Source organism: Saccostrea cucullata, unplaced genomic scaffold, assembly GCF_032062105.1.
Source record: "Saccostrea cucullata isolate Sc308-1 unplaced genomic scaffold, CSIRO_AGI_Scuc_v1 ctg5907, whole genome shotgun sequence".
NCBI lineage: Eukaryota > Metazoa > Mollusca > Bivalvia > Ostreida > Ostreidae > Saccostrea > Saccostrea cuccullata.
In genome coordinates, this window is record NW_026929337.1 from 15,069 (window position 1) to 25,194 (window position 10,126).

A 10,126-nucleotide genomic window follows, 5' to 3' on the forward strand; every position below is an offset into this window, starting at 1 on the left:
CTCAGATAAATAAACTTTGTTTTAATTTTTCTTTTGATATATGAGTTGGCCCATTCTTGGGCAATCATTATACAAGATGCACATAATTCTTCCATTCAGATGACAAATTTACAAACCAGAAAACTATAAAGGGTACTGTGAGGATGCTTTGGACTTTTCCTCAAATGGCGGCCAAGGGACATAATTTTTGAAAAGTGTGAATTCACCTATTCTTTCAATGCTGAAAAAGAAAAATATGATTTGACTAGTTTTTCAAACTATTTATTTCAAATATCTTTTTCTATTTTCTATATTATCTTTTTTTTTTTTTTTTTTTTTTTTTTTTTAAAATTATTTAAATTTATTTAGCACATAAAGTATGTGGAAAACTTCAACATTCAAAAGATATAATTGATGCCATTGACATTTCAAATAGACTGAGAATGAGTGTCTTTTTTCGTATCAAACTTCAACTGAAAAAGTCTTTATTCAGAAATAAAATCCATAATTCATTTAGAATAATGCACAAATAGTTTTTCATCCAAATCTTTTATCCATAATTCCACACAGAGTTTGTTGACAATGCCACAGTTTCAGAATACTGGGATAGGAAATTATATTGTGTCCAGTGATTTTCTTCCATTTATTTTCAAACCTGTAGTTTTGTCTGCCTCTTTAAGGAACAAAATACTGGTTCAAATGGTCTACCCACTCATTGCTGATATGATGTTTTGGCACACTGTAAGAAATAAAAAACTGATGTCAAATTAGTGTTTTTAATTATGGAAATTGATATGCTTGGTAATATTGTGAAAAAATGAATATTCATATTTTTAATGAAAAAAGGATTTAAAAAAAAAAAAAAAGGATTGGCTATAAACTGGAGTTGGTTGGGCAAACAGATACATTTTCCCCCCTTAATTAATAACACCATGTACAGACTAAGATATTGACAAGTATAAAATATACATTTTTAAAAACATAACATTGTACCTTAATGTAAGCAGATGATCCGTAAGCTAGGACACTGTGTGAGAGGGCTGCAGTGGTACACCCTATTATAGATTGGCCTTTAGAGCATCTGTCAGCTCCATCCCAATACATGTACCTCACCTCTTCTCAAGTCTCCATTTAGCAGATATAAAATGTTCTATATTCTCTTTTATCTCGACTTCATGCGTCCACAAAAACAGGAATACCTATTCAAAATAATTACATGTTGTACATCTGAGGAGCATTTACTGATTTGTCATGTTTATTCTTACATGTAAAAATAAAAGTTTTTTTAAATGGAATATTCTTTAATCTGCATTAATATTTTATTATAGTCGATGACTTCTAATGCTTCAAACCTTTGATTATTCCTACTGATTTAACACAAATTATTTGTGTTTAACAGGGGGGTCTAAGTTTCTCCGAGGGGGGGGGTCCAAGGTAACTTTTATCTTGGTATAGTATATGAATTTAATAACCTTGCAAATTACAGGGGGGGGGGTTCCTGAGCTTCATATTTTAGCGGCTTAGGCACAAACATTAATGCAATAATTAATGAATACCACTGTTTTATGCAGAAGAATTTTATGAGTGAGGTATATGTGCATTACTTTTGTTGTAGTGTAGACTAGTCAGTGAAATATTGAATTGTATGTAGATGGGAAAAATTCTATAGAGTGCTCAACACCTTGCATGATGTTGCATCTCAGGTTAATTGTTTGGGTTACATGTATAACAGTGTCTCAAATGATATGATATCTATACACATGACAGAGTACAACTGGATTATGTCATGTGAAGATCAACTGACAGTGATACACATATATACACAACTGTGGAATTGTATTTAGCGTGTGATTATAGTTATATAATCCAAGATTCCTCCGACTCTAAACCCTGCTTTTACATTGTGACTTGTGCAGGTTACAATCAGATGTAAAAGCAGGATTTCGAGTCAGAGAAATCTCGGATTAATAGTTATAGTGCCCTTGTCCCTTTACCCCTGTTTGAATATTTATCAGGTCTGGCACAATGTCTTGATTAAGCTATATAGCTTGATTTAGCTATATAGCTTTATTAAGCTATTTGGAATAGCTTAATGAAGCTATTTTATCACAATTTTTTCTCAAATGTTTTATTTTTTCAGCATGTGCAAAAAGTCGCACATTGGTGCAGTGGAAATATTAAACTTTGAACTCTTCTGAATACAATGCATGTAAAAATCACTCACCAAATTGTGTCTCCTTGAGAGACTTTGTACTCAAATTTTTAAAAGTTTGGGGGCTATTGATGAGTGACCACACAGTTATTTCTTCAATGAAATTATAAAGGAGGGCAGTTATGGCCAACAGGATAATTGATTGGTAACAGTTCAACACAATGAGAAGCAATCATACTTATCCACGCCTCACCGCACTCAGTAGGACACTTTCCCCTAGTACAGTTACCAAAACAATGGAAATTCATCTTTTGCTTAAAAGTATTCAACAACAGCAATGTTAGAACTTTCTACGATTTAGGTTGTTTTTTTGATAGCCCAAAGTACATATATGAATAGTCAAATACTTGCGACTTTTTGCTTATTTCTCACTAAAAACGTTTTTGTTAAAAACTGCATATAAATAGATTTATAAAGCTATTTTAAATAGCTTAATAATGCTATATAGCTTAATCAAGACATTGTGCTGGACCTGTTTATATTGCAAAGAATTGCCATGATCACGGAAGAAAAATAATATGTTGAACTTAGAGACAAACCTGGGCAGATCAGACGAGAGTTGTCGTGGGCATGGTCAGATGGTGGGGTGGGGTGATCATGGTGATGCGATTGTGATTCCTTCATTCGAATGATTGTTGGCAGAGTAATTTCAGTATGACACACCTCAATATCGCCTTCTTTCAGTCAAGGAAGCCTTGTTGTACCGCTAAATAGATTTGATAGACGAAAACCCAAGATTTCTCCGCATTTCATGCTTTCCGAAATATCCGCTTTGTTTACAATGCCGAAAACGGCGGTAAGCGAGATAAGTCGTAAAATTTCACTGATTGGTTTTTGGTTCTATTTTAATGATATTTTAATTACAATTTATATTATTTGGATAGAATGCACTTTTCCGGTACGGCCGCCATTTTGATTCTAGATCCGCGCGTGAGAGTGCGCGGCGTAAAAACTTAGCAACGTATCAACTATGAGAATTCAACTATGATGGGCGACGCCATTTTGTTGTGTAAGAAACTCTCGAAGCGAGAAAAAAAGATATCTAAATGGGTTTTCGCTTTTTTAAGCGGGGGTGTGGGGGCGGCAGCCCCCAATACGTAAAAAAAATGAATAAAACAAACTTACCTTAGTCGTTAGATAAATCTGCGCAAAGACTCGGAGCCATACGTACGTGTCACTATACATACAAGTAGAACAATTGTGTCTTTTTTGCCGAGTTGTAAATACGTTTTTATGGGTGATGAAGGAGATAAACGTCAATTTTTAATTATTCCTACTATCCTAGTGCATTCTTAGTAGATATTTCCTATATAACTGCATTCCATGTGGTCTCAATGATTGTAAAGTATCCAGTGTTTTGCAAATGAAATCTCTAGATTTTTTAGTTCGTAAATCCAGGAGTATGTTAGATTAACTGCAGCTCTGTTTCCAGAAATCTAAGATGTGTCTCTTTATACGTTTCATTTTTCTTATACTGCCGATTGCTGTTTCTGGAAACAAGACCTTCCTCACTGCATGTTTACAAGTTTTGCCCCTCCACTTATTCAACATTTCCATAAACTAAGGATCACATTTATCGCTAAAATTTCCAAAAATTCTAGAATGCTGCAGTCAGTCAATTAAAAATATCCATTCATAGAAAACACAATACAAATCATCGGAAATAAGGTGCATGTTGAATCACTGTTTACAATCATATAGAGTGGAAGTCAAACTTTCTATTTCACGTCACCAACCTGACCAATCACAGCACTGAAATAAGTCACGTGCTTAACAACGTCACGACTTTGGAATGTGGCCGACAAAATGAAAGCCAAAGGTTTGTTTTGAAAGTGCTTTTAGTTTTAATTAATAACTTCGTTAATTAAACGAAGTTTATTTACATGAAAAATGACGAGGAATTCAAAAAATAGGTTATTTTTGCATTTTATTGCCTTTTTAGCGAAATCGTCACGCTGACGCGTGACTCTCTTATAGAGAAAGAGCACGTGCTATTTCCATGTTAATTGGACGTACCGGTAAAGTGCAGTTGTCCCGTTGCGCGGTGGATTCAAAATCGTCAGTTCCATACTCCCTTGAATATAAAATTGCTAATAACGTTCATAAGCACGACGTCAAGTATTGTCCATTGTGACGTCATAATAACGTTAAAAGGTAGCATTATAATTCGCACCGTTAAATCACTGAAATAAACCAAAAAAAAAACAAGTAGAAAATAACTTTAGTTAAAACTGAAGTAATTATTTTCTGTTAAGTTTTGGGTTAAATAGTTTTATGAAGTAGTCCTCCTTTGCTACTCTGGATATTTCACAGTCATTGTGCATTTTATAAAATGGAAATAAATAAAAGTTTAACGGAAAATAATTTAAACTTAACAGAAAATAATTACTTCAGTTTTAACTAAAGTTATTTTCTACTTGTTTTTTGGTTTATTTCAGTGATTGTAACGGTGCGAATTATAATGCTACCTTTTAACGTTATTATGACGTCACAATGGACAATACTTGACGTCGTGCTTATGAACGTTACTAAGCAATTTTATATTTAACTTTTAACTGTCTGAAGAGCCATTAGGCAGAAAGCGCTAACAGTAAAAATGATTTTCGAGATTTGTGATTTCTGACTTTTTTTCATTGGATATATATATATATATATATATATATATATATATATATATATATATATATATATATATATATATATATATATATATACACGAATTCTCTGAATTAGCTTGTTAAAATTGAATTAAAGCAGACTATGTAATGCTATACATATTTCACAAAGAGACTGTATGATGCACATGCATGATTCTTTCAATGATATCACATGTATTAGATTTTTTTAAGGTGGAATGCCACACCAATTTTTTATTTTATAGATCTTTGAGTCATCCTTTTTAAACAATGCTTTCAGCATTGAAAGGCAGACATTAGCTCTTAATTATTTTATATGAATTTTTTTGTATTTTTTCAAAGAAAATGAAAAAAAAAATATTTACATCCAAATTTATGGAATGCCATATACGACAGCCAACTGCTGACTGCTTACTGCCAACTGTCAGCTGCTTACTGCTAACTGCCACACATATTTGAACAAATCTTATTTTCATATTTATATTTATGTGAATTAAAAAAAAAAAACAGGCGCGGATCTAGAACATTTTTTCCAAGAGGGTCACTCATGTAAAAAAAAAATCCAACCCAGAAATTTCTTGACAAAAAAAAAGTTAACTTAAGTCCTTTCCTTAATGTGGAAATTTATTTCGGCCGGGAAGGGGGGGGGGGCTCAAGCGTCATACCTTCATGTCTAACACATTTTTAATACCAACTTAACACGAATCTGCGTTTTCGGCCAGGGGAGGGGAGGTCTTAGGTCCCTTTTAGTTGATTTTTTTTATACATTGAATAACTTTTAGTTGGTTTAGTTTGTGCATTAAATAACTTTACAAATATCAGAGGGTGGTCTGGACCTGTCTCTCTAGATCTATATGCTTGTAAAACATATCTTATTTGTATGAACAATTAAGAAATAAGGTATCATTTTTAAACATCTATCGGGATATAAATACGGGTTGGTCACGAGATTAAATTCCATAAAGCCCGAAGGGCTTTATGATGAATTTAATATCGTACTAACCCGTATTTATAGCCCGATAGATGTTTGAAAATGATACCTTATTACTTATATTTACATTTGTGACTTATTCATACTTTATATCTGCCTGATTGTGACTTTTAACGCGTGAAATGCATTATTTTTTAAACCCAACGGCATGTATGTAATCCACTGAACACGCGTCGACCCTTACTGACGTCACAGAGAAATTACGTCGAACGTTTATCCATACGCACAGTTATGACCTCTTGACCCCGTACTGGTATTTATACAGATATATTTGCATATCCACTGCTCTCTCCCACTATGAACATGCAGCCATCAACTGCATTCATAGGACTATAGATGCAACTGCTTCTACTATAAGTGCAATAACGCTATCTCACTCGTGTAGAACAAGCTCGACTACACTTATGTATCGTATTGAGAAGTATATATATATGAAATGTTTCGTAAAAGGACTAAATATGTTTTTAATAATATTTTTTGGAAAAAAATGAATTCAGAACAATTTGAAATTGTTGTTTATATCTTTAAAAATTTAATTTTGGTCAATGTATGTAATTGTAAAATAAAACTTTTTAAAAATTAAATAGAACTCCATATTTTTATTTTTTCGTATCATGTATACTTGTACAAAGAACGATAACTCTTCAAACTTGGGTAATAACATTCAGAAAGAGAAAATTTCTTTAACTAGTAGATCTATATCTATTTCAAGAAAAAATAAATAGAAAAAGTACCAAAAAAATCACAGAAAAGCATACTGGAGTAATAATCATAATAAAAGCATTCTCATTTTTATCATAGTGTTAAATTATTGATTTTTGTCAGAGGATTTCAATAACGTTGATCGATGACGTCACGACTGCATCAAAACAAAAACTAAGAGAATGTGATGACGGCGCTGCTTGTATCCAGATAACTGTGTTTGAGAGGGAAATACTTTATAAATTGTGATTTATTAGAGAAAGGAGTATTGATCAGGTGTAATGATTTTAAAGCCGTATGGTTTTCTTTACTGAAGACAGAAGAAGCTGCGTCCTTATGTAAGTCAGGATTTCCTCTGATATTCTTGTCAACATCAAAGAATGCAAATATAAGTAATAAACAACGATTATTTAGTGAACATGGCGTAATGAATAGCAATAGCTCTGCTGGCATATTTTCCATGATGCGCTAGCGCGCATCATGGAATATGTCAGCAGAGCAATTGCTATTCATAACGCCATGTTCACTAAATAACGTTGTTTATTTCTTAAATAGATACCATTGCTTTCAGTAGTGTTATATAAAGGAAAACATTTGCAAATGTAAATACATGTATAGAGATATAAATGTTTGATCGGCGTTTTCTAAGTGAAGGGTCCAAGGTCAGTTTTAGTTCGTTTAGTTTATACATTAACCCATGACTGTACAAATTTTAAATGCCCCCCACCCCACCCCACCCCCAAGATATTTGCATGTGAAACATTATAACACACATAGATATACATCTATACTAATTTGAGGAAATTTTTAACTATTGAATATAATGGAAAATGTAAATTTATTTATAAAACATCTTTATTTGCGAAATGACAAATCTTTTTTTTCCTCTCTTTTCAAAGGTTTAGTTGTCTCCGGGGGTGGGGGGTGGGGTGAGGTGGGGTGGGGTGGTTACTTCTTTAAAGATTAAAAGCAGAAAATAGTCATTTTATTACCTATTTCAAATAAGAAAAAAAGTAAACAATGTACTTTATCAATGGTATATATTGAATATTACATAAATTAAAACATAATGGTCATTTCCTCAGTTTAATTTTACCATGCAGGGTGACCTCTTGGAAAAAATTCTGAATCCGCGCCAGTTTTTTCTTCTTCTTTTTGTTAATTCATATAAATATCAATATAAATATAAAATTTCAAATATGTGTGGCAGTTGGCAGTAAGCAGCTGACAGTTGGCAGTAAGCAGTTGGCTGTCGTATATGGCATTCCATAATTTTGGATGTAATTAATTTTTTTTCCTTTTCTTTGAAAAAATACAAAAAAATTCATATAAAATAATTAAGAGCTAAAAAGGTTGACTCAGAGATCTATAAAATTAAAAGTTGGTGTTGCATTCCTCCTTAAGATTTTCTTCAAAACAATATCGTATACAACATTTTGAAGATCAATGACACTTTACAAATTTTTCAAATACATATATTTGCAACATATATTTTTTGTAAAATGATATACTTTTTATTTGACTATATTAACTCCAACTTTTTACCATCTAAAATTAATTCTATATGTAATTTCATATGGAAGAAAAATCCTGTTATTTCCTACAAGAAATAAATTGCTATAAATCTAAAGCACACTCTTGTGATTTTGTCAGACTTGAAAATCCATCTCTTTATTTTTAAAGCACTACTTTGAATTTTTTGAAAATATTTCATGCTGGAACGAACTTTCTTAACACCCCTTAGTATGATTTTTATCAAACACATAGTGTGTTTTTTCCCACTCGCCAAGAAAACAAACAAATCGTTGGATAAAAATTTTATTTACAACTACAAACATGGGAGATCCTATATATTCGTATTTCCATACCGACGTCAGATTCTTTTTTAGTACTTTGAAAGCTCTTTTTAATATATTTCATTTTGACTTACCAGAATAAGCATATATCCAGATAGTATAAGTATGAGATAAAATCACTAATACGAGTGAGATCCAAAACCAAAAACTGGCATCTTTCTCTTCCTCCCCCTTATCATAATCAGGGCTGGGGATCTCAGATTCCTTAACTACTTCACAAAATTGCTCTTTTGACAGTCGTTTTTTATTGTAGTAACGATGTTGAATGATTACAATAACTTGAAAACAAGCCCCTGTGAAAACATCAAAAACCATTTTGACTCCCAACAAAGAAATTTCAGATTCTGGGGTTTTGGGTATATGATCAACTACTATAGTGAGATATACAGCTATCGAAAGCAAAATAGTTACAGAGAAACTGATTCTTTCACCGCAATCCCATGGCATCAAAAATGCAAACGGTTGGAGCGATTGTAATATTATAAAGGGAAGGATCAGAAAGTATACATAATATCTTGAATTTCGTTTAATCTTAAATTCAATTTGAGCCCTTTGCAGTTTGGAGTTCCCATTATTGCTGAAACCTTTAATGCTGTCGACACTCATTCTGGCATCCTGTAAGTTCCAAATGTAAGTTTCTTTGTAAAGTTTCTTGTTGATTATGCTGTTACGAGCTTTTAAGACAGTTTCTCCCATAAATGATCCCCAAATCACAATGTCTATTGCGCATTTCTGTGTGTCAAATGGAAAAAAATAGTAATCTGTTTTGCATTCTGTTGTAAATATGTCCATTTTTACCATCAATGCCGATCCATTTCTATCAAACAAAACTGTTTCTTCGACCACTTTTTCTAAATCAGATCTGAAGTACGCATTGATCTGACGAATTTGTGGAGTCCAGACCTCTGAATCTTTAAAGTACAGTGAAACAAATTTATTTTGAATAGCCGACGAGGAAGCCCAGTTCATGGCAATTCTTGGATCTATCCAGGACACTTCAAGATATCCGCTAACTATAAATTTCCCGTCTTTGTCATCAAAATCTATTATATTATTGGTATCAAAGGCACTAAAAGATATGTAGACAGTGGTCAGCGTATCATTTGGTGGTAACTCCTTTGTATAGTTCTGAAGGAGATCCTTTCGAAGGTCAGATTTGGATGACAATATGGGATCCCATATTGTCATTAAGGCGATGAAAACTTTCACAATTAAATGCATTCCGTTCTCTGAAATAAAGCAAATTTTACAATAAGCAAGGCGTGAACAACATGTGATGATTGTGTCTAAAAATTGAAGTAAATGTGTTTTATTAATGCGAATTTTATTCACACAAGACACTCCGACGCTCCACATAGGCATATTTCATAAAGCGATTTAGCGCTTCATAATAAATACATGCATACAAGAGTAAAGCGACGTAGTTCATGTGCCTCATGTATTCAAATTATTATATTTATTTAAGTAATAAAGCTTATATATCAACTTATGTTATCCGATATAACATAACTTGGGGCAGTTTACGTTTTATAAACCGCGATTAACGTTGGTATTAAAAGCAGTTGTTGTGGTAGTACGGTGACGATTGAACAGGCGCTAGAATGAAAAACCCGATTAACGTGGCTCTGTTATGCGTCAACGTCATCGTCACGGTTGGTAAGAAACAATTCTAGGCCCCCAGAAAACAGAAAAACTTAACAACAATCTCTTGTAGTTTTAGTTCTTACTTTGGCATTGTAAAAGCAAGATT

The 10,126-nt window shown here is 32.7% G+C and overlaps 1 protein-coding gene across 1 annotated transcript; it reads right to left on the minus strand.

Moving 5' to 3' along the window:
* Window positions 1-8,113: 8,113 nt before the first annotated feature.
* LOC134280523 (neuronal acetylcholine receptor subunit alpha-7-like) lies at window positions 8,114-9,564 on the minus strand. Its single transcript, XM_062762937.1, has 3 exons — window positions 8,961-9,564; window positions 8,519-8,669; window positions 8,114-8,120 (listed from the first exon to the last, which is right to left on the minus strand). Exons 1-3 carry the CDS (start codon window positions 9,562-9,564, stop codon window positions 8,114-8,116), a joined length of 762 nt encoding a protein of 253 aa, XP_062618921.1.
* Window positions 9,565-10,126: the final 562 nt, after the last annotated feature.